The following is a 24736-nucleotide window of genomic DNA, read 5'->3' as shown; positions in this document are numbered from 1 at the left end:
ATTCTTACATTTAAAAGGTTAACATTCTGTTTCAAAAAATGAACCCAGTTCGCTTTTACTTGACTGTCTATGGCTCCATTGCGTGTGCTCGGGGTAGAAGTTTTGTATAAATGTATCGACATGCTATTAAGTATTTTGATTTAAGTTCTTTTCTTTCTAAGAGGGTGAATAGAATAACCTGGTTGAAGCGTAATGATCATATTCAAGTAGATCGAAGGTCATCGATAAAAAAGATTTGCCTAGGTCATTTCCTTTTTGTCCAAAGTTACTTCTTTTTTCTTCTCTTTTTGTCTAACTCATTTCCTTTTTTCTTTGCGAGTTTCGAGAATATCCTTTAAAAAACAAACTGATGTTTTAAAAAATAAAAAGAAAAATAAAATAGCCTACATAATCACACATAACAAACAAAAATCTTTCCTGGAGTGAGGGAGAAAACGAAGAGTTTTCAAGATTTCTAGAAGAATACAAAAGGCAGAATCGATTTTAAACCATAATATATATGCTCGGCTCGTGCATAAATGATCAACAAAAAAGATTTTGTGAAGTTTAAAAAAAAAAAGACAAACAAACACGAGTTTCATCTACTTCCACATATGAACCTCCATAAGTAAAAACACAAAAAATTCAGCAATCTTCCATCTCCACTTTGCTATAATATCAAGCGACTTAACAATAAAATTCGAGAAGGAAAAGACCAAAACTCGAAACTCTACAGTCAAACTTATGAAATCTTGAAAACTCTATAGTCAAATTTACAGAAATGTTTAAATTTACAACAACTATTATAGTTTAGGGATGATTTTTGCCATCCACATAAAAACCCATATGATTTTTGCAATCCACATAAAAACCCACTTTGTGTTGCACTATTAAAATGCTTGACCCTTAATATATTAAAATAAAAACTACTTTTATATTAGCAGACATAAAATCCACCCAAATGTTACAAAATTAAAGACATCATTTAAAAATCAAAGCAAAAATTACAAATAATTACTTCAATTATGAAGGTCTTAGGTCACTCTAATATTTATGATATATTTGTCAAAAAAAAACAAAAATTATGATATAACATTCAAACAAGAAAAAAAATAGAAATAGTTAAGAAATATAAAAGCACAAAGGCTAGAGAGAGAAAGAGTAGCATTTTTCATATTTTTGGAAAAAAGTGAAGAAAATGGAAATTCAATTATGGGATGTAAAATATTCAAGAAGGCAACAAGAGAGAGAAGATTGGAAAACAGTTGAAAGATTTAATTATAAATAATAAATAATAAATGTAGAGAGAGAAAAAAGCACACATTTTTCGCATCTCTCGAAAATGATGTTTGTTTCCCATTCACCCTTTTTTTTAATTATTAAATTTCTGTTGCTGACTTTGGTAGTTATTATTATTATTATTATTATAATATATTTGTTATTTTTTTTTAATTCCACTTTCCGACTTGTCGTATTCCTAAGCCAGAAACGACGTCGTTTAATTCTTCAACTTTTGTTTTCATTATTAAAGCAAACACAACAGCAACAAATGAGCCATTAGAGTCTCCAGACAAAGAGTGTTTGCATTTCTAATGGCTGCACCCACACTCCATTAAAGTTACCATTTTGACCCCAACACCATCATTACTGCCTTTTTTCTCCTCTACCCTTGATAGGAAACATGGCCCTTACTCTAATTTCTCATGCAGATGAGGCAAAACTGATCATTCTTCCAAAAAAGCAATCAACTTTCAGAGCAAAGAGATGAAAAATCCATGGACATGTTTCTCAATCATTAAACAACAACACTTCAGAGTTTGCAGTCTATACATTACTTTAAGGAAAAAAAGAGCCTAAGCTTACCACTACGAATCTACAAAAAAAAAGGGAAAATACGTACCGACTTGTTATCCTTCATCGTCACGGTATTCACATCCATGAAATGGATATCTATGTCTCTGATTGGTTTCTTTAGAGATAAGAGATCGAACCATGTTGCACTTGCAGCTAGTCATGGTTACTGGCCTAAGCTCTTTACAAAAAAGGAAAAATCAAACAAAAAGAACACTGGAGGGAAAGTGCTAGTTATGTGCTTTTAACAACAACAAATGGAGGTTAGAGGTAATCTTTGGTGGATTGATTGCACTGATTAGTGTGATTTTCCGAGCACTGCGAGGACTTTTCTACCGAACATGTTTGTCCTGAGCGCGGGGACGTGCAGTTTGATTGCATCCACAAGTTTAGCATGGAGAGAACTCTGTTTGGCAAACAAACATTCATGTAATTCAATTAGACATCAGTTTGACAGTCACCAGACAGTTCAGAAACCATTTTTCTTTTCTTTTTCTTCTTGTGTTCTAGTTTCATCGGTTATCAGAAAGCATCGTGGTAAAAACACAGCAAGATTCGAGTTCAGAAAATGTGTAGTAGCAACAAACATCTAACATCCTTGGACTCCACATAAAACAACAAAAAGAGGCATACTCACATTGCAAATGTTAGTGCGAGCCAACGCCGCTTGAATCGCATAGTTTCCATATGGGTCCTGCATTATTTGACTTAATCGTGCATCGTTTACCAATTCATCGATAATTCTAGTGAGATGTTCATCCCTAGCATAAAGACATTTTTCAACAACATTGCTGCTATATTTCTGGATAGACAAGTCCACGTAATGGCCCTCTAGACGTTTGAGGATACCGGCTTCCACCCAATAAAGATCATACTTGCCCGCAAGCTCGAGGGTAAATTGCACAACATAATTCCTGCATCATTGCAACATAAATTCTCACGCTTAGTTCTGAAACATCACTCCATAAGAAAAACTATGGAGATTATATTGTTTCTACACCAAAATTCAGGGCTAGGTCATTGCAAATTTTAAACTTCAGGAACTAAATTATTAGTTACTAAAGTTTAGGAACTAAATTGTTAATTTAGTAAAACTATGGTATCTAAATGTGTTTTTTAACTAACTAGTTACTAGAAAACTTGAATGCTGGCTAATTCATATGCATGTCATATCTATGCAGCCAATCATTCCATAAAAATCAGGTTACTTTGCACATAAACTGAAGTGCACGACAAAAAAAAATCAAACAGAAAGGATTTTAGCTTAGCATTTTCTGAGTATAGTTTATCTCACAAAAATCTTTCATTCCTAAACAGCTGTTTCCATTCAAATATTCCCTCACAAGTTTGCAATCTATAGCGATATTTTCTAAAAGTAGTTGAATCAAATAATTACATCTTGCATAAAAAATGAGTGGAAGAACTGAACTAGAAAACTGAAAAATAACAGAGGTTGGAGTCCATGAACAATATAAAGGTCAAAAAGTAAATTACCCATATTGATCTTGGGAAAGGACCAGAGAATTACGCACAATCTCAAGTATTAAACTATCTCGTTGCCTAACATTACAACAACCGAGGCACTTTTGAAGCACGCAACAACCGTGGCGATCAGTTGCAATCCCGACACAAAATTTTGTTGCAGCATCAAAAAGAAACTGTAGAAGAATTCGTTACCAACATTTAATTTAATTTCATAACAAAAAAGGATTGTTAATCGCCAAGTGCACGTGCAAGAAAAATAAAAATCAGTGTCTGGGGGAAAGATGGACAAAACCTCAACCATTAATACATGGTATTGTATAAAGCAAAGCATAAATCTTCAATTAAAGAGAAACAGGTTGAACTAAAATTGGGTAAGGTTCTATTACAGAAATAATAGTGACTTTGATATATAGACAAGAGAGTGGGTTAGACAAGGGCTTTGCCACATGGCACTGGTTGTGATAGTGATTATATTTTTAAAAGCTTGCACAAATATGTTTCAATAAGTCTCAAATATGTGATAGTGATTTAGGCTAATTGAAGATTGTTTTTATGCAACTCCTCCTTTAGCTATGGGGGCCTCTCACATTCCTTTGTAAATTTTTTACCAGAGACCTTCTAATGGTATAAAACAAGAATTCATGGAAAAATGACAAAGGAAGATATTGATGGAAAACAGCTTGTTACTGCAATTATTAATTTTAGCCATCAGTAAAGAGAACAAATTTTCCAGCTGATTAAGTTACAGACAGAGGACAATGAGAACATACAATGTAAGCGAAAACTAATAACAACATTGATAATGAAATCGACACCAAAGATAATTAAATACTTCAAATTACATACTTACCAAATCTTCAAACCACATAAGCTCCTATAACAAAATAAACACCGAATTAAAAGACTTGGTTTCAAGCCCACCTAGCTGTCTATGAATGAGGGAATTATGTGAATTTTTTGTTCTCTATAGACATTTAAAGAGCTCTAGTTCTCATATTTAAGTAACTCCCATTATCTGATGATCTTCACTCTGCTAGCATGGTGATGATACAACTGCTTCACAATATAAGTTTATCATAATATCTCGCGCTTTTCCCTTCCCTCCTAGTGTTTTCCACTAGGATTTGTCTAATTATCTCAATATAATGATAGGATCCCAATCTTGAGATGGGATGTAAGAAAATAAAACTATAATTGCATTGCAATAAGGAAAAAAAATAGACTAGTATAGCCTATCGAGAGGGGTTGTCTCTTCCGATCTCCTAGAACTCAATAGTCTCAAATATTTCCCTACTAGTACTCTCAAACACATTTATCAATGTGAACACCTAGAAGACAAAACAAATAGATTAAATGTGCTGCATGAAGAAGGTTTTTGAAGGTTATCCACTATGCTTACACCAAATTCTTCTACCCAGACATTATATCTCCCAACTTATCAAATGAACAGGGTCGAAATAACAGAAATGTAGAAAAAGTATAGCAAGATGACAAGCTAAATTCAAAGGAAACTTTCCAGACACGAGTTGCTGCAATTTACTCTGTTGCTTTAACATCAAGGTTGACAATATCATGTTTAAAGTTTTTTAAAACTCCACCCCTCCCCCTCCCCCCCCCCCCCCAAACGGCATCTCCTTCTCTCTGTTTGTATAGTGGTGTTGTTATATATCTCCAATCAGCATACAGTTTCCTATATTCTGTTAGATAGTGGGATCTTAACAGCATATAGGAATGTAAGCAACTTCAAATAATTTTAAAGAACAGATCGCGGAAATAGGATACCCCTTACCTCAATGTAATCAGGCACCAAATACTGCAGGCAATGCTGTGCTACATGGTTACCATTCAGGTCTTTCATCAGAATCACTATACCAGTCTTCAAAGAGGAGATAATCATTTTAAACTGCTCTGGGGTTTTGAGAGTCTCAATCAGTTTCTGAATAGCACGAGTCCTGTAGTTAGGGAACATGAATGTTTTAGAAGATAATTGAACCACAATAAAGAGAAGTAAATGCACAAAAAACATACAAACTAAATAAATAAATTCTAAACTGGGAGGTAAAGAGAGTGACAAAAGGAGATAGAGCATACCCATGAATATTACACGAAATTCGGATAAGTTCGCCTTGTTTGCTAGTAACCTTATAAATAATTTTCAGCCGCTGGTCCTCATTACAAACTTCAAGGAGCTTCTGTATTAGATAGTTTCCAAAAGGATCTGTCATGAGCTCAACAACATGCTCTAAGATCTCAATGAAAATCTTCTCAATATCTTTTTTGGCACCCTCTACGAATTTCCGTTGTAAGAAGCGACAACCATATTGATCTTTAGCCATGAGATATATTTTACCCGTGGCTTCCTCAAGAGAGTTAAATTTTTGGGGTAGTGTTGTCTTACGATTTCCATGATTAGAGAAGTAACCATATAAACTTAAGTTTTTGTGACAGAAGCAATCTGTAGTGCGCAACAAACCATTCCCCTGAAGATAACAACTTGAACAAACAGCTCCATTTTGGTTGTCATAAAAATCGCCATCGACAGCCGGAAGCTTTAGATAATCAACTCTGTTATGTCCATGGGTCCTCGTCGGGATCTTTCTAGGCGAACTTTGCCTGGAAATTTTTTCCACACCTTGAAATGTATCTACATATTGTGTTGAAAATACAGGATTTGACTGGTTTGAACCCCTACAATATGCATTCCCCTTCCAGAATACTTCATTATTAGACTGCTCAAGGTGGTGAGAGACTGGAACCTCAAAATATTGAGGCTCGTGACTCTGAAAAAGCATTCTACTTGTAGTATCGTCACAAGATCGAAACGAATTTGAATATTCCAATTGCTGCTGCAGGTATTGGTACTGCCCTTGCATCCTGTATCTTTGAAGCAATTCTTCTTGTGTACAATTTGAACCTATTTGACCATGATTCATTTGTTGTGGGTGTGCGTAAAGAACCGAAGATCGCCTACTCTGCAATATTTCCTCATCATGAGATGTTATAGGAAACTGCAAATTTCGAGAAGGCATGTCGAGATGAGGCACTTCATAAGTGAACCTAGCAGAGGAGGGAGTCTCAAGTGGCTGAAGGTGACCAACTTCCGACCTATTGTAGCCATCAGAAAAATGTCTTAATGAAGGAGAGTTCTGAGAGCCAAGACCTGTCATATGAACATCGGGATAACCATTGGTCAAATGATTCGAAGACCTCAAAGAGGGAACGGCAGCCATAGATGTTTCGGTGTTGAGTAATTGCTTATTCAAATAGATCCGCAGTTGGTCCTCTGTCAAATTGGGCTGATTCTGCATTACTCTCCGATTTTGCATCGTTTCCTCAGCACCCAAACTTAATTTTTCCAATGCAGATGCCAAGGACCGGTCTCCGGTCCCATTACTTTCCCCAGTCCGAATTCGACCCATATTTGATTGCCCGCTTGATTGCTGAAGTTTGTTCCTCAAGACCTTGACATCCTCCAAATGTCCATTACTGCACAGTTTCGACATCCCATTACAGGAATTTGCAGCTAATAACGACATTCTTTTATGAACAGATTCTTCAGCATGTCCATTTTCAGATGCAACTTTTGGATTCTCACCAATAAGCCTCTCAAGTTCAATCTCCAGTTTACTGCCCATCTCTTCCATTTGGTAAATGGGATAACTCCTTAAATGACCCTATTATAGAACAATAACAAGCCTTAGAAGAAGAAGAAAGAGACGAATAACAAATAATCCTTTCAGTTCACTCACAGAAGACAAAATAATCCAATGATACAAAAGATTCCTATGTTTAGACCAACATGACAACCACAAAAGAACAAAGTCTTTTCAATATCTCTAATCACAACATATTTAAACTCAAAAGGCAACCTCACATTGTACAAAAATAAACCAACCAGTACTCTCTGGCAATACCCCTTAATCAACAATCACAAACCAATCAAGAATCACCTCTTCACTCGAGAGGACAAAAAAAAACACATTAAAGCCATGAAAAAGAAATAGAAAATAACCCTGATCAACAGCACCTCAGTAAACAAAATAATAATAATACACAAAAATATCAGAGCTCCTTAACCTCATTACCAGATTTCGAGCTCGAGAATAAATCATCAATGGAGGGCAAAATCCAAGAAAGTGTCACTACACAATACAATAAACTCCCAAAAAACAACCGTGACCCATATCGAACAAATTAAAAGCCAGAAACTCTCGATCAAATGGAACCGAAAACATGGTCAAGAATCACACAGATTTTCAACGAGAAACAGCCGATGATCGAAATGAAAACGAATGCGAAACAATCGAAACTAACCCAGTTGAGAATATGAAGAGGCAAGCGAGACCCACGTCAGAAAAAAGACGAATCAGAGTGAAAACGGCAATACAGAGGCAAACAATCAGTGGTTTCAGTGGGAGAAGTGGGAAGGAGAAAATGTGGGAATTTGGGATTATGATACAACAGGGAAATAATGCAGAGAAGAGTGGCAAAACGCTGTAGGTAAGGTGAGAAAGAGAGGCGGCGTGAAGAAGAAGAAGAATAAGAAATAGAAAGAGAGAGAGAGAGAGATTGAAGAATGGAGAGATTACAGGAAAGATTAGCAAAATATCAACAACTGAATAATCATCTAAATACAAATCAAAACAAAACAAAACAAAAATTATTTGAAATCTTAAAAAAAGAATTATATATAATGAATTTGAATCCAAAAAGCACCACAAAGGGAGAGAGAGCATAATTTAGCTATTTAGTAACATGCATGGTTTTGGGGTGTTACGTTTTTCATTCAATCTTCCTCTTTTTCTCACTCCCTCTGTGTGTGCTTACTTTTTCTTCCCCCTTTTTCTTTTCCTTTGGGTTTTATTTGTTTTTTGGGCATTGGAATCACCAACTTCCAAATGCTTCTTGGAATCATGTAAAGTATTATTTTAATCTTTTGAGCTTGGAGATTCTGCCACTCAATCCCATAATCAAATGATTGCCAAAATCCCCATCTTCTAAAAACATTAAAAATTTGAACTTTTTTCTTTCTACATTATATTTTTTAATCATATGGTTTCAACTCTGCAGGGTTTCCCTTTGATCACAAACATTGGAATAGGACTGTATTTGATCATTATTTTTAATTAATTTTAAAGATTTAGTGATCACAATCAAATCTTTAAAACAAAATTACAATCAAAAAAATTCCAACATAATTCAATGGTAGTGGTATCTATCTCCCAAAAATATTTATCTCACCTTTAGAATAAATTAAGGATGATCAAAATTACATGATTCGAGTAAAATGGGACTTTTATTATTATTTTTTTTTCATGTTTAGTAAAATAATTGAACCTATTGGAATTTTAAAAAAGAAAAAGTGAAATAAAAATAAAAATAGAGAGGGAGAGAAATAAGGGAGACGGTTGAAGAAAATAGGAATATAAATAGAAAAAAAGGAACAAAAAAGACGCGCTTTTCGCAGCTATCGAAACTGATATGTGTTTGGCATCGTACCTTTTCTTCTGACTTTGGCAGCCATTCCATTCCCTCCCTCATTCTTTCTTTATTATTTTTATTATATTTATTTCTCATATATAAATACATTTTTTTCTTTTTTTTTAATCACATTCACATCTCCGTAGATTTCGTTGACATTTCGACATTCTCATCGATATTTTATAAAGCAAATCAACATTTCTATAATATATAACAAAAAATGTCAAAATATGAAGAAAAAAAATCAACAAAATCTCTGAACTTCTTATTTGTTAATTTAAATATTTTTGTACAAATTTTGTATTTTTAGAACTTTTCTAGAAATATCTATAGATATCAACATTTTATTATATTTCTATCAACATTTGCATGAAATTAAGACATTGATATTTCTATCGACGTCGACATTTAAAATATTTACTAAATATATTTTTTTAGTCTCAAATATTTTATAGTTTCTTTTTCAATTTATTCTCTTATATTCTAATATTTTTTTAACTTAAATTTTCATAAATGTTAAAATTAATTGATGATAAATAGGTGGAGAGATATGCTTAAGTTGCTAGTTGATAATATACTTGAATGGATGAGAATTTAACTTTTTATATTGTTTAATTTATATCAATTTACATAAGATATTATGTACTTATGATGTACATGAATTTCATATCCCCTAATTGTGTCCTTATTTTAGGCAAGTAGCTTCCTAGTTGTATTCATTGTGAAAGTGAAGTGGGTGTTAAGTAGGTGTTCGAATATCCCGACATATTGAGGTTGGTAGAGGGTATGTTTAGAGGCAAGAGTATGGTCGTAAGTAAGGGAGCAATTTGTTGTTATCACTTGCTACCGAGATTAGTGACCACCAGTTTAAAAAAAGTTTTGTTAATGTTCCAAGATAAAAGATAAATCACAAAAAAATAATGCATAAACTATACTATATCAAGAAATGCATATATATATATATATATATATATATATATATAAGGGAAAAAATTTAATGAAACCTACAATTTAAACCCATTAATTCAAACCATAACCTCTTATATAGACGATAGACTTTAAAACACTATCCAACGTTAAATTCTCTTATTTTAAGTACAACATTAAATGCACGTTATTTAATGATTATTGGTGAATTGCTGATAAATCATACCCAATAATCAAAGCCTGATTTTACAACCATTTTGTTGTATAATTTTAATAAACATTCTCAAAATTTGGTGGGAAAAAAATAGTTTTTACTTGTTTTGATTTTTGCATTTTTTACAAAATAAAAAAGAAATAGCAATTTTCAATTTTCTGATGAGCTTGATATGTCTCGCAGATATGAACCTTGGAACAAGTCGGAGTGCCTCTACTCTAAGTATAGGAGAGGAAAACTCCAATTCTCAATTATTAAAACGAAAAAAGAGACTAAAAACGAAATAGATATCAATCAATATTAGAGACTAAGTGAAGAAGAAGATGCTCTGAATCATTTAAAAATCCACTAAGTAAGAAGATCCTGTCAACCTGAGAATGCTTGATTTTTTGTTCCTCTAAGGTCTCTCTAGTACAAGTGGCTGAATCTACAAAAAATAAAAAAGAAAGAAAAATGGCCTCTTTTATCACCTCTCACCCATCTCTCTTTGGATCTCTCTCCATGGAATGGCTTTCTCTTCATTATTCTTCTCTCTCTCTCTCTCTCCTCTCTGTGCTGCTGAGTCTTCCCTCGACTGCTGCTCTCAATACCCATATCCTGAATTGTCCATGGGATTTCCTGCAGGAACTGGCTCTGGCTCCTTGATCTCCACCACCACACAATCTGACATCAAGAATGTCTTTGCCACTGATGCTGCGTGCTCTAAGCAGCACCTAACCACCTGAAAAATCATAAACAGCAGACATTTACAACTATTTCTATTTCGCATTCGTCATTCTCGACTGCTCGCGTTGAAATAGATAGGTTCATACATATCTTTATCCTACTATTGATTCTGTGCAGCGTTCTAAATTACTACTAGTTGATTTGAATAGACGAAATAAAGCTTCGGAACTCACCTTGGTTGGATCGATGATTCCAGCAGCCATCAAGTCTTCGTAGTTCCCAGTTGCAGCATTGTATCCATATCTATAGTTGTCACTGGATAGCACCTGATCAAACAAGTCTTGCACTTTTAGGCAATCATGATGAGAATTCATGTTTCAGAGTGAATGGTAATATTGCAATTGTACTGTATGTACCTTCTCGCTGACAACGCTACCATTGACACCGGCGTTCTTGGCAATCAACTTGAGGGGATAACTTAATGCTCTCTTGACGATATCTGCTCCGACCTGCCATCAGACCAATAGAATTTTAGAAAAAGACCAACTGTAGACATCAAGGAGCTGCGTAAAAAACGAAAACGACGAGGTGCAAATTAAAGGGACCAGGACAGTACAAAGAAGATGTCTAACACTGCCAATAATGAACCATGCAAAAGTTAACTTTACAGAGATTCTATTCCCAAACAAGATATCTTAAGTGCAGACAAGAATAAACATTAAGTACAAGCCATGATATACTGTCTTAATATGAGCAAGTTCTCACTGGTCTCAGCTACAGGTTTCAGATCAACCACTCGCACTGTTTCGTATTTATTATTGTTATTGAACGTGGAAAGGTACAAGATTAGGACAAGGAGTTAAGACATCCCCTTGCATTATTCAGCATTTTTAGCAAATAATTTACGAAGATGACACCAAATTCCCTAGATGGATTACCTTCTCTTCATCATTGTCAAAGGATTCCTTGATTGCGTCCACCTTTGATGCAAGTCTAAGGAGGGTGCAACCACCACCAACAACAATCCCTTCCTCAACAGCTGCCTGCAAATCATTTTAAATCATCAAAATTAACCAGATTCAGTGTTTTTAAAGCGTAAAACATGCTGAAGTGCAACAGCCTTCAAGGGCTTAAGCGAAAAAGGCAAAAAAAAAAAAAAGCAAGGTATGGACACAGCATATTAAACAGTACCTTTGTGGCATTGAGAGCATCTTCAACTCTCAGTTTCTTTTCCTTGAGTTCTGTCTCAGTTTGTGCTCCAACCTTCAGGAGTTGCCAAAATGTCACAAACACGTACAAGGTATATTTAGTAAAACAAGCTGATACGCTGAAAAATACTTTACCTGTATAACTGCAACACCACCTGAAAGTTTAGCAATTCGCTCATTAAGTTTCTCTTTCTCATAGTCCTGGTCTGCAGCCTACATAAATACAGCTAATCAGTTTCGAGTTTAACAAAAACTTCAGGCAAGTAGAAATATATCTAGATCACTATCCACTACCTCAATCAGATTTTTGATCTGTGCAACACGCTTAGAGACTGCGTCTTGGGTGCTGCCATCACCAACAATTGTTGTGGTATCTTTGGTAAGCACAACCTTAGATGCTTGCCCAAGTACCTCCTTTCCAGCTTTGTCCAAGGTAAGTCCTACCTCCTCTCTGATAACCGTAGCTGTATGACCATAAAAAGTTACTTTCAACAACCACCCAATGGAAAATTTCTGCATCATTATTATAAATGAAAGAAGAAGAGGGGAGACCTCCTGTAAGAATAGCAATGTCATCAAGGTACTGGCTCTTGCGATCTCCAAATCCAGGAGCTTTAAGTGCAGCAATCTTCAAAGATCCTCTCAGTTTATTTACAACAAGAGTTGCCAGAGCTTCTTGTTCAATATCCTCTGCCATGATCAAAACAGGATAGCCACCTCTAATAGCCTCCTCCAGTATGTTAATGAGATCCCTTGCATTGGTTATCTTTTTGTCAACAAGAAGCAGCTGTATGATTCACAAAGTACGTAAGGTTAGAAGACAAGAACATGTATTGCTAAATTTGTCTAAAAATGGTAAAATGGAATGTTGCATATACCTTGCAGTTCTCGTATTCTACGGACATTTTCTCGCTATCAGTGACAAAATAAGGAGAGATATAGCCCCTGTCAAACTGCATTCCTTCGACAACATAGAGGAAGTTTTCGGCACTTCTTCCCTCCTCAAGAGTCACCACACCCTTTCGTCCTACCTTGCTCATGGCTTCAGCTATCATGTTACCCACTTCGTAGTTGTTGCCAGCACTAACGGCAGCCACATCAGCCAATTCGCTGTCTTCAACCTACAACAATATCATATTTCAATCTAACCATTCACAAATTAAGTTGCTTATAGATAAAACAGTTCATCCAACCATCAAATGATAAAATCATTAACCATACAATGTTACCTCTTTTGACATCTTTTTAAGTTCAGAGACCAAGGCTTTGGCTGTTTTTTCAATGCCCCTTGTAATAAGAACAGGGTTCGCTCCAGCTGCTACAACCTATAACATGTTCGAATCAGTTAGTAAAGATCTAGATGGGAATGCTCAAACATTGTAGTACTCTGCAACTGGATACCTTGACACCTTCAGCAATAAGACCTTGAGCCAAAACAACTGAGGTTGTAGTTCCATCTCCAGCTAAGTCATTGGTCTTTGCAGCAGCTTGTCTGACTAGCTTAGCGCCAATGTTCTCAACCGGATCATCCAATTCAACCTAGCAAGCACAAGAACATTTGCGTCACCATAACATATAATTATTATCTATCAGAAGTAGACAAATGATTAAGCACCACAATGATGCAGCTATATATCTGAAAATATTATATTGTACAAAGATCAAGTGTAAGAGTTGAAGCTCGAAATGCAGATGTGGAAATGGGATACCTCTTTTGCAACAGTTACACCATCGTTGACGATTTTTGGGGAACCATATTTGCTCTCCAGAACTACATTTCTCCCTTTTGGACCAAGAGTAACTCCTACTAAATCTGCAAGTTTGTTCACGCCGTTCTGAAACAAAGACACATCTCGTCAGAAGAATTATAAAAGATACGTACTAGCTCTATTTCAAGTCATTGGGAGATAGCTATAACTACAGAATGAATAGGCAACACCTGGAGCTCACCTGTAGTTTTTTAATAGCCGAGCCATCCTGGTTGAAGTACAACTCCTTCGCCATGGCACAGATCTTGGAAGAACGGTTTCTTCTTACAACTATGCTCTGTCTTCTTGGGAGTGCAAATGAAGAAACGGATGTGCGAGAAGTCAACTTATCAGAAGACGATAGAAGCTTCTTATCCATTACACGGCTTCCAGGAGCAGCAAGGGTGCCAACTGAAGACATGGCTGTGAAACTGGAAGCCATCTACCCTCTTCGAAACTGAAACAAACAGCAATCGTTACACAATCATTGCAAACAAATAAAGCAGAGGGTTGAAAATGCAATCTTGAATCTAGTATTAAAATCCATGAGTTGAAGACCACGTAAACTCAAACACATTCAGGGAAGCTTGGAAAGATTTAACCCCAGAAATGTCATGAATAAATTCACCAACACAGGAATTGACACAAAAAATTCCAAAACAACATTGTAAAAAACCAAGCATACAGAAACGAATCACCAGCTAGAAATGTACACAAGAAATCCCAAAACCCATGTAGGGAATATGGAATAGATGAAAACCCAGAAACGAAATGACACAAACAAATGCATCAACATAGGAATTGCCAATTGACACAATTCTCAGATAACAATGGAAACCCAAAAATAAGAAAATCAAAGGAGAGAGAGAGACGCAATATATAAATGAATCAGCAAGCATCCACAAAATCCAGCTAGAAATGTGCACAAGAGAAGAAAGAAAACCCAAAACCCATGATAAATTAAAACCCAGAAACGAAATGACAAACATAGGAATTGACAACTGAGACCCAAAAGGATAAGAAACAGCGAGCACAAGCAAAACCCAGCTACAAATGAAGGATAAGAAAAAGAGCTAAAAGGAGAGAAACTTACAAGAAAACGGCGGAGGCGCGGGGTGTTTTAGGGTTTAGAGAGAGGAGATTGGTTTGGATAAGAGGTTGTGGAAGGCGAGGGCCAGTGGGTGAGGCAAAACTGCGCTAATACACTATAAAATGGGCGTCTGAAACGAGAAAAGTAGGTTTCTTTATAGCAATTCCAAAAGGATGGATAGAAAATTTGAGAGGAAAAAGGGACCCCATGAATCTTGTAGGCTCCTGAACCTTCCAGCAAATGGTGACCGTTGGATTTGGCTTCTCCCTCCCCGTTTGTCCGACTTCAGAACACTCTAGAACCTTTTCCTTCTTTTTCTTCAAAATTTTGCAACAAAGGTGCTGGCAAAAACCGATAATAATTTTTGGAGATACATATCATCTATTATTGAACAATTCCATTAATTTGATTAATAGATATCGATTGTTTCAATTAGATGTTGCAAAGTTAAAAACTTTAACGTGTATTTAAAAAGAGACTAATTCCATAAATATTTATCTCGTCAATTTAAACTCGCCCTCTTTAGTTTTAAAATTTTATATAAATATATTTATAAAAATATTAGTCTTTTTCTTAAGCAAATAATGCTATAAACTTGATCTGTGGTGAAAAATTCAACCTAACAAAAGTTATCATATATTTTGATTTTAGTTAACAAATGGAGAAAAAAATTATACATTTAAAATCATGATTCTAGATATTCGTCGATACGTGGATATTTTCATCGACGTATCCATATTTTCATTCATTCGATATCGACATAAGGGATAAATTGACATTTCAATCATAATATAAGAAAATTGACAAAATATGAAAAATATCAACAAGATGTCATTAATATATACATAATATTAATATTAATTATTTTTAACTAATTTAAAAAGTATAAAATATTTATTTGTTAATTTAAATAGTTTTTACAATTTTTAAATCTTTCTAATTTTTACATAAATATCTGACATTTTATCGATATTTCTATAAACTGAGATGTGTATATTTCCATTCACATTTAAAATCTTGGATTGGTGTGAGATTGTATTTTTGTATAAAATTCATTATAGATTTTAAAATGATAGAATATATATTTTAGCAAATCTATTCCTCTTTCTTTCCTCTTTCTTTCTTTCTTTCTTTCTTTCTTTTTCTTTTTCTTTTCTTCTTCTTTTTTTTACTGACATTGAAGAACATAATGGAGGAGGAGAAAGGAAATAAAAAAATAATAATAATAAGGATTTGTACCAAGGCGAGCAAAGCTTGACGGTAATTAGCATATATCTTACAATTTGGTTGTGAGTTTGAAATGTGTTCGTAAGAAATTTTAAGAAGATAAACTCGAATTAATCAACTTGATTTTGTGTAATGTACCATTTTTAACGTATGATCCTCTCATTTTAGTCTATCTAACCTCTCTGTTAATAGAGTCTCACACAAACTTTAGTGGATTTGGACCGATTTTGAACTCAATACACAGATTTGGGCTCTATTTGGATCATAAGCGCAATTTAATTTAGAGATGATATATTCGGATGGTTGTTTTAAAAACTTATTTATCTAAGATTTCTGCAGGTAGGATTTTCATTTAATTCCGAATTTACTCTATTGATTGCATTTTCATTTATTAATGGATTTGGATTTTTGAAATATAAAATTGTTATTTCCATAAATTAATATCACAATCATTTAATAAACGTGGGTCCATATATATTATTTCAATTCAAATTCCTTAATTCTCCCCTCCAAATCCCTCAAAAATGATTTTTTTCATCTCTCCTCCATTGTTTCCGTTTTTCTTCTTCGTTCACTGCCCAACACAACATCCTCGTCGTCTGCTACGGTGCTACGAACACTTTCCCTGCAATTTCTGCTATGGTTCACGGTGCTACAATACTTATTTTTCTTCTCTTTTGTTTTGGTAGCCTTTGAACTTGATCATGTTAATGTAATTCAACTAACATATATTCACCTAAACACATGTAAAATAGTAAAGGCTGATTACAGGGTAAACAATCCAAGCTGAAAGCCAATATGAAGTTCTAAAAGATATGGTATAAAGTATAACATATTGAGTATATTACATGGTATGTATTGAGAACCACGACTCCAGAGAATTTCTTAAGTAAAAACAATGAATTGTTATAGACTTTTATCATCGTGACAACATGTCCATCGGAATAAGTTAGTTATGTATAAGTAAGAATAATAAGTTATATGAAGTTCATAATTAATTGTTCCTTTTAAGTAGTGTAGAAATAGCTTGATGTAGAGACCTTCAATCTAAGATAGACTATCAAATCTCGGCTTGTATTTACGTGTATATTTTGGTTTTAATTTAGAAAAATAAAATTACATTGCAAAAGTCAAAAATGGAAAACCAAAATATCATCCTTGTATTGTGGTTACATTTCAATCTAAGATTCGAGGATGTTTTCTCAGAATTTTGTAACCATAATACAAGTCACTAATAAAACAACTTAGATTTTTAATATCATCCCTCAAACATAAAGTTTTGCAAATTTTAAAGGTATAAGGTTTAGTACGTCGTCCACCTAATTCAAATATTGACTAACTTTCTTATTTTTCAAAATATTTACTTTTTTGACACTTGATTGATTGAAACGTCTTAATTATCATATATATATATATATATATATATATTTTGTTAGAATGTTTGCTTCACTCCCCTTATAAAGCCTTGATGGTTTTATTTATTTATTTATATTATTAATTGAATCCCAACTCCTCTAACTATATTTCAACAACATTGTTTCATTTATTCTTTGGTTTTCTTGAAGGAAAAAAAAATAAAAAGATAGCTTGGTTTGGTAACCTAGACTCCAACAGTTTATTATATTACTAAAAAAATAATTATTGGTCCAACATTCTTCAAGTGGTGATAAAATTCTCCACTAGTACTAAAAAAAATAAATAAATAAGATAAAAATGAGATTCCAATGCCCATATTCGCCATCATAACGAGGACTGATGAACCCAAATGGGCAAAATATTTAAATATTTAAAAAAAAACAAAGAAGGAAAAATAATTAAATTATTCTTGAACACCGTTTTAGAATCTGGAGAGACTATCAATCTTACTTGTATTGAGATTTGTAACCAGCTTGATTTTAAAAAATTTGTCTAATTAATCTTTACTTATCATAGTGGAAAATAAGGCAACTTTGGCGGCAATTATTTTCCATCCCGTTGTGAATAGAAGTGTCATAATTGACATTATATACCCCCATTAATTGAGGATTCTCCCTCGACATTATTGAATGAGTTTGAGGACGTCGTAACTTTGGGGAATATGTTTGATGGGCTAAAATATGTTCGGTTCATAATTATTTGAACAGGCAAGTATTGCCTAAATTTGCCATTTTTTCTCGTGTTTATGTCCTTTGGGACAATTGTTTTCCTTCGTGGACTGTGATGGTGATCATTTAGTGATCACGTTCGTAATTCTTTATTTAAATAATAAAAATGGACATCTTGTTGTACTTAACAATTTTATACACATAAAACAATAAATCAATAAAAATTGACATATGCAAAAGTAACAAATAATTAATACAAATTTACCAAAGTAGCAACCACTTCTCAATTTTACGTAAACTATAATCTATGCAAAATAAATCAAAAGTCCAATATAATATGGAGCTCGTATACCTAATATATATCTAATTTGATGTACCTTATTTAGTATATCATCGATATGCACAATTTAATATATCATTGATATACACGAAGGGTAAAATTGGAATAACTGTAAAATCGAGAATCGTATTTCAAATATTTTTATTTGCAAAACTCAAAAGATTATAGGTGTTCAGTTGTCGGTCGGCGTTAATTTGGCACTGGTCAGTTTCCATTTTTGGAAATGGCCAAATTTTCTTCATTTTCAGTGAGTGACTAACCAATCGATTCAATCAATCGATTTATGTGTTTAAAATTCGATTGTTTAAAAGATGATGGGTTGTGAGTGTATGAGAGAGACAGGAGAGAGCATAATTGAGACAGAAAGTTGAGAGAGAGTGAGACAAGATGAGAGTCTCGACCTTTCAATGATTCGAAGAGATTGGGAGAGTTGGGACAAGGAAGAAATCATGAGAGGTAAGGTGTTGGTGCGTAAATTTGCTCCTTTTGGATCTACCAAATTTGCACCAATCTTAAAAAAATAAAAAAGGAATAGACAGACCTGCAAAATAGAAATGGTATGCACCCTTCAATGCAATTGGAGTTTTATGTGGAGCGTAAGAATAGAGATTTGCAGCGTACTTCAATTATGAGTAGTTCATCATATTTATAGAGGAAAAAACCTAACGTCACTAAATATCTGAAAAATTTTAACGTCATCAAGATATCTTCTTTTCTAGAATTCGAAATTGAAATCGTAGAAAATAAGAATTCTTCCCATCTATAACACAAGGGATTGGAAGATAGGGAGGAATGGCTACAGTGAGAGAAGTACGAGCAAGAGACGATATTCAATTGTTTGGTTATATTTGTGCATCCTTAACAAATATTCTAGCTACCAAGTGCGAAATTTCTTTTCAAATTATAGATTTAACATCACAAATCGTCCCTTGTTCGTTTATGAGCATGGTTTTAAATATCTTTCGATATTTCGACATGTCCATCGACATGCTCATGTATCCATGGATCCGACATCGACTTGAGAGGTAAATCGATATTTCAATAATATTACCAAAAGAAATCGACAAGATATAAAAAATATCAACAAAATTTTACTAAAATAAACATAATATTAATATTAACCATTTTTATTTTGTTTATAAATGGTTAGACGATTATTTGTTAATTTAAATATTTTTTGAGTTTTTTATTTTTATAATTTTTCTAGAAATATCAATCGACATCGATCAATATTTTTATAGACATCGACATCGATCAATATTTTTATAGACATTGATCGATATTTTCATCGAAATCGACATTTAAAACCTTGTTTATGAGTACATTGTTAAATTTAACTCAACTACCCTGCAGAATGATTTAAAGCATGTCAAAACAACATACATAAATTAAATTTATGAACTAATAACGTAGGTAAGCTCACACTCATGAAATAATTGAAAAAACTAAATTAATTTATATTTTATAGTAATATGGGTAATAGCGAAAATCTTTTAAGAACAATTATGTAAAAATTGATATTTAATCCGCGTGCCGTCTTTGTTGACGAGTATTCAATTTACTTTTACTTTTCTTTTTTTTTTCCCATCCAAAGAAGCCTTTATTTTTCATTTTTAATTAAAACGACACGTGTGAAACACTAAGCTACATCTCATTGCCTTCCCTTCAATGCTTTTGAAATATAATATAGTTTAAATACTATTTTATCGGTTGACTTTGATTTATTTGGATCTCGATCTCGATGCGTTTTAATTTTTAATCCTTTACTTTTAAAAAGAGACCAATTTAATATTTATTTACAAAATTATAATATAAATTTTATATATAACAAAAATCCTTCCATATAAATCTATGACTATGTTTCAAAAAATTTAGTGAGTGAATATCATACCAAGTATGATCAAAATAAATAAGATAAAAATAAAAACGAAGAGACAAAAATAGTCACTTTTTAAAAGAAAATACTATTTAAATGATAAAGAATCCATAAATAACTGTTTATACAAATCACCTAATCAAAGCTTATTTTGTATTAGAGAGAGAAAATTCAGAACATGTACAAATACACTTTCTATTATAAGCAGTGAGAATGTATTTAGTAACTGTTAGAAAAGTGGTTAAAAGCAAAGCATAATTTCATCATAAAACAAAAATTTCCACATCTAAGAAACAAGGATGAAACAGAAACTCAAAATACAAAGCCTTTGCCTTTGCCTTTGCCTTTGCCTTGCCTTGGTACAGTAGTTTCAGACTTCATTTTCCTTTCCCACAGTCTCATTAGCAACAGGTAAGGAGGAGGTTGTCTCTATCTCATCAGTTGGTTCTTCTTGTAACGGCTCCAACGAGTCGACGATGTCTCTCATCAGCGGCCTTGCTTTCGGGTTCTTGTTCAGGCAGTGGTATGCCAGCATTGCTGCCTTTTGGAATCCTTTTGCCGGGTATTCTCCTCCCAGTCTCGGATCTACGATGCCCGTCAGCTTCTTCTTCTCTTTTAGGAGAGGGAGAGCCCAATCCGTAAGGTTTTGCTCTCGAGCTGGCCGAAGTTTGTCCAGTGACTTTCTTCCCGTCAGTAGTTCGAGAAGAACAACTCCGAAGCTGTATACGTCGCTTCGAGGGGTCAGATGTCCTGAGAATAAAGGGTAAAGAGTTAATGTGATGCCACCATATTTGTAATACACGAAAAACCATTCGATTTTGAGCAGCGAACAAAAAAAAAAAGGCAAGGAATTTGTGCCTGTCAAAATGTATTCTGGTGCAGCATATCCATATGTTCCCATTATACGAGTAGAAACGTGAGATTTGTCGCCAACTGGTCCATCTTTCGCAAGGCCAAAGTCTGAAAGCTTTGGATTATAGTCCTGTTGTTGAATCAAACTGATCAAAACCAAACTGTTGAGCCAACGGTAGTGAACCGTTATGACAATAACGTCCTTATACACTCCTACAGAGCACATAGGTACTCGAAAATCTATATGTTCGACTTCAGACAAGGACTGACAAAATAGAAAAGACAATAATAAACCAACCGAGTCGAGCAGAATGTTCGACGTCTTGAAATCACGATAGATGACAGGCTTCTCTGCTTCATGAAGAAATGCAAGTCCTTTTGCAGCACCGAATGCAATTTTCATTCTAATGGACCAAGGCAAAGGAAGCAATACTCCTGCGAGGCATGGAAACATAAACATACTTGCCAAAGATTGTTCAATAGTACAAAATTTTATAATCGTAAAACCGAGCCAACAGAACTTAAAACTGGTTAACAAAATAGTCAAACTCCTCTAGATGTATTTCTAAAAACCTGCTAAAAGTAACCCAAATTCCAAAAGGCAACAATTTACACTAGAAAACAGAGAGAAAATGTTTACTTGAGATATAATATTCATCCTAATTATAACAACTTTACAATATAACCAAAGAGAAATAATTTTTGACATACTGTCTTGTCACCATCCATATATTTTATAAAGAAGGGATATAAATAAGTCCATCGCTTTCACTTTCCACAATTTCAATGTCACATACAAAAACCTTTGCCTTCTAATCCCGATAACGACATCCCAACCTATCATGTCCTGCAGGCATTGATGTCTTACTATGTGTTTGTATTTCATCTTTGTTTATTGCCGCATGTTGATGTTTCAATATTAAAATCATCGATCTTCTAATAGAACGAGTATGAAATCGAGAATGTTATGGTCATGGTTTCATCTTTCATGAAGTGTACGCTCCATAATATTCATTGTCGAAAACTCAAAAGAACTATACTAATAATGAAGTTAAAGGTTAGACAAAGAATTTTGTGGGATTTACTTGGCTGCTTACTTGAAAACAGATTGTTTTCCACGCTCCCCCGAGCCATGTACTCGTATATGAGTACCCGATGCTCATCTTCGCAGCAGTATCCAATCAACTTTACCAAATTTGGATGAGAAAGCTGTCCCAAAAATATGACTTCTGCCTAGAAAACAGTAGTTCTCTTGATTCGAGAGAGCATATAGGAATCAAATATGAACAACAAAAGAGGAAGAACAGAAACTTACCAGCCATTCTCTATGGCCTTGATAACTGTTAAACCCATCATGAACCTTAACAGCAACTGGAAGAGGAACAATTCCTTCTCTCAAGTCCTCTGTAACAAACCCTTTATAAACACTTCCGAACCCTCCTCCGCCCAACACACGATCCTGTCTAAAATTTCCGGTGATTATCTTCAGCTCGTCGAACGTAAACGCAATCAGAGGATTAGTGCCTGAGTCACGACGCAAGTCTTCTACTTCTTTGGGGTTAGAGGGCAATTTGTGATCACCATCCCTTTGATAAGCTGATGTACTGTTTACTTTTGGGGACTCTAGAAAAACATCACGAGAGAAGTTAGCATTTCCTCTTTATCATTTCTCAGAAACCAAACACCAAAAAGGTTGATTTGAATAATCAAAAGGAGATATTACAAAGGAAAAATGGCCAATAAACAAGCTGAGATTAAGAATACTCATACGAAAAGAACAATAAGTTAAAAAGATGTAAGAGGAAAGTGAAATTTCACTTTAAACTATTAGCCAATAAAAGGCTTGAGAATCAGATAAGAATCAACCCACTATGGAGGAAGTGTCCACTCCCATTGTTGCACATTTGAAGGTAGAGAAATATTGTCTCCACTTTCTGAGTGGATATACAGAGATTGCCTCTGATTCCATCTTTTTTTCAGATCAAAACAAATCAAATACCAGATTTCTTCATATTATTCTAAAAAAATGGGTTTCATGGTAAACAAAAAGAACAGAGAAAAGAACTAACTGATCAAAAATCCAAAAACCATTTGCAGAAAATATAATCATCCTGAAGAAAAGAGAACGAACAGAAGCTCTGCAACAGGCATGAAAACACAGAAGAGAAAACCATAGATGATCTCAAAGGCAAACAGAAGAAGAAGAAAACAGAGTTTCATCATCTGAATCATCATAAACACAGAAACAGCATCAAAATCCATGGTCCCATCAGAGTTTTTACCTGATTTTGCATTAGCCGAGACCCTATTAACCGTAGGTTCCCATCGGTACCAGCAATTTCCCATTGAAGCGAAACCAAAAAGAAGAAATGAAAAAAAAAAACCAAACCCAAACCACCACCCACTTCCTCAATATCCCACCATCGCCAAAACAAACCAGAGCCAACACAATCCTCCAAGAAAGAGAGAGAAAATCAGAAATCGGAAAGTAGAAAGTGACAGAAATGCCTTGAAACGGAAGAAAGGGGGAGCGCAGATTTGTTGGTGAGAGGATGAAGAAAAGAAGAAGAAGAAGAAGAAGAAGAAGAAGAAGAAGAAGAGTAAGTGAGACTTCTCGATGGTAATGATAGGATGGAGGATTGATGTGGGGTTGTTGGGTTGGGTTCTTGGCTATGGCGGAAAATGGAACGGACCCACAAAAAATTTTCAAAAGGGTTCTCCGATTTTGTACTGTTCTGTTCAATTTCATTCACAAAAATGCATTTTCAGTTCCCATCATCACCATCGGCGGGCTTTCTTATTCTTAGTGCGCATGAACACATATAGTGCTCCCACCAAAATCTTTCCCCATCACTCTCTCTCCATTCCTTCTCCTCGTTTCCATCTACTTTCTATTTGTTTAATATAAACCCCATTTTCAGTTTACATGTAAAAAACTACTCTCAATTCTCAACCACCTCGCCCCAAGTGAAAAATGTTTGAATTTTTAGTGAAACAGTCAAAGAAATGGCAAACCCCACTAAAATTCCCCAACCCAATTGGAAAAAAACAATGATTTAGTAAGTGGGTGTCCCTATTTTTGGTCCCAAATCCATCTGAAAAAGGCCATTTTCAAGAAGAAAAGAAACAGTACTCAGTAATTGGGAAGATGGACTTTCTTTTTCTCCAAAGACAACCAAATCACTGGAGGAAGAAGGTGAGAATTTGCCCAATTCTCATCTTAATCTAGTGGATTATGACAGTGTTACCAATGGGTAGAAAAATTTCCCCAATTTCGAGTTCGGTAAGTTCTTCAAAATCTCAATTAATTGAAATTGTTGCCAGAAAGGGGCATAACGCGTGAGAAGACTGAAGAAATATAGGGTTTTTGGTGTCGTGTTGTAGGGCTTGGATTTCGATGAAGTTTGTGTGCATGAATGCATGGAGGGAGGGTAAGTCGGTGGAATTTTAATATTTATCCATATTTTTTCTTTTCATTTCATCAAATAATTTTTAAAAAATCTTACATTTGTTCCTTCAACCTACAAAATGTCTATTTCAATGCCGGGGAAAATGACTATTACACCCTGTTTGCATCGAGAAAACTTAAATAAATAATTTTAAATTTCATAGTTTGAAATTCAATAAATGATTTTAAAATTTTTATTTTATTTGGAACATAAATTAAATTTCTTTTTGTGGGTGTTGGCCGAAAATTAAAAGAAAATA

General features: G+C 34.2%; 3 protein-coding genes across 4 annotated transcripts; all 3 read right to left on the bottom strand.

Moving 5' to 3' along the window:
- Positions 1-1744: 1744 nt before the first annotated feature.
- Positions 1745-7953, bottom strand: LOC111016482 (pumilio homolog 12). Its single transcript, XM_022291900.2, has 6 exons — positions 7630-7953; positions 5407-6989; positions 5105-5267; positions 3325-3488; positions 2468-2744; positions 1745-2236 (listed from the first exon to the last, which is right to left on the bottom strand). Exons 2-6 carry the CDS (start codon positions 6957-6959, stop codon positions 2129-2131), a joined length of 2265 nt encoding a protein of 754 aa, XP_022147592.1. The 5' UTR covers positions 6960-6989; positions 7630-7953; the 3' UTR covers positions 1745-2128.
- A 2296-nt stretch (positions 7954-10249) lies between these two features.
- LOC111016596 (ruBisCO large subunit-binding protein subunit beta, chloroplastic) lies at positions 10250-14812 on the bottom strand. The gene is made up of 14 exons (XM_022292044.2): positions 14653-14812; positions 13762-14016; positions 13521-13646; positions 13213-13350; positions 13041-13136; positions 12690-12932; positions 12364-12598; positions 12106-12275; positions 11947-12024; positions 11795-11866; positions 11542-11646; positions 11020-11112; positions 10837-10929; positions 10250-10658 (listed from the first exon to the last, which is right to left on the bottom strand). Exons 2-14 carry the CDS (start codon positions 13999-14001, stop codon positions 10521-10523), a joined length of 1827 nt encoding a protein of 608 aa, XP_022147736.1. The 5' UTR covers positions 14002-14016; positions 14653-14812; the 3' UTR covers positions 10250-10520.
- Positions 14813-20314: 5502 nt separating this feature from the next.
- LOC111016597 (putative serine/threonine-protein kinase PBL16) lies at positions 20315-24333 on the bottom strand. Of its 2 annotated transcripts, none has more exons than XM_022292045.2 (6): positions 23311-24333; positions 22344-22651; positions 22114-22261; positions 21327-21463; positions 21035-21158; positions 20315-20926 (listed from the first exon to the last, which is right to left on the bottom strand). In XM_022292045.2, the coding sequence occupies exons 1-6, from the start codon at positions 23372-23374 to the stop codon at positions 20547-20549; spliced, it is 1161 nt and encodes a 386-aa protein (XP_022147737.1). In that variant the 5' UTR covers positions 23375-24333; the 3' UTR covers positions 20315-20546. The 2 variants fall into 2 exon arrangements, with proteins under 2 accessions (XP_022147737.1, XP_022147738.1); XM_022292046.2 differs by having other exon boundaries at positions 22126-22261; positions 23311-24329.
- Positions 24334-24736: the final 403 nt, after the last annotated feature.

The sequence above is a fragment of the Momordica charantia genome (assembly GCF_013281855.1).
Source record: "Momordica charantia cultivar OHB3-1 chromosome 6 unlocalized genomic scaffold, Mcharantia_2.0 BLBB01000006.1, whole genome shotgun sequence".
In the NCBI taxonomy this organism is placed as follows: domain Eukaryota; kingdom Viridiplantae; phylum Streptophyta; class Magnoliopsida; order Cucurbitales; family Cucurbitaceae; genus Momordica; species Momordica charantia.
This window is presented reverse-complemented; position numbering and strand designations above follow the sequence as displayed.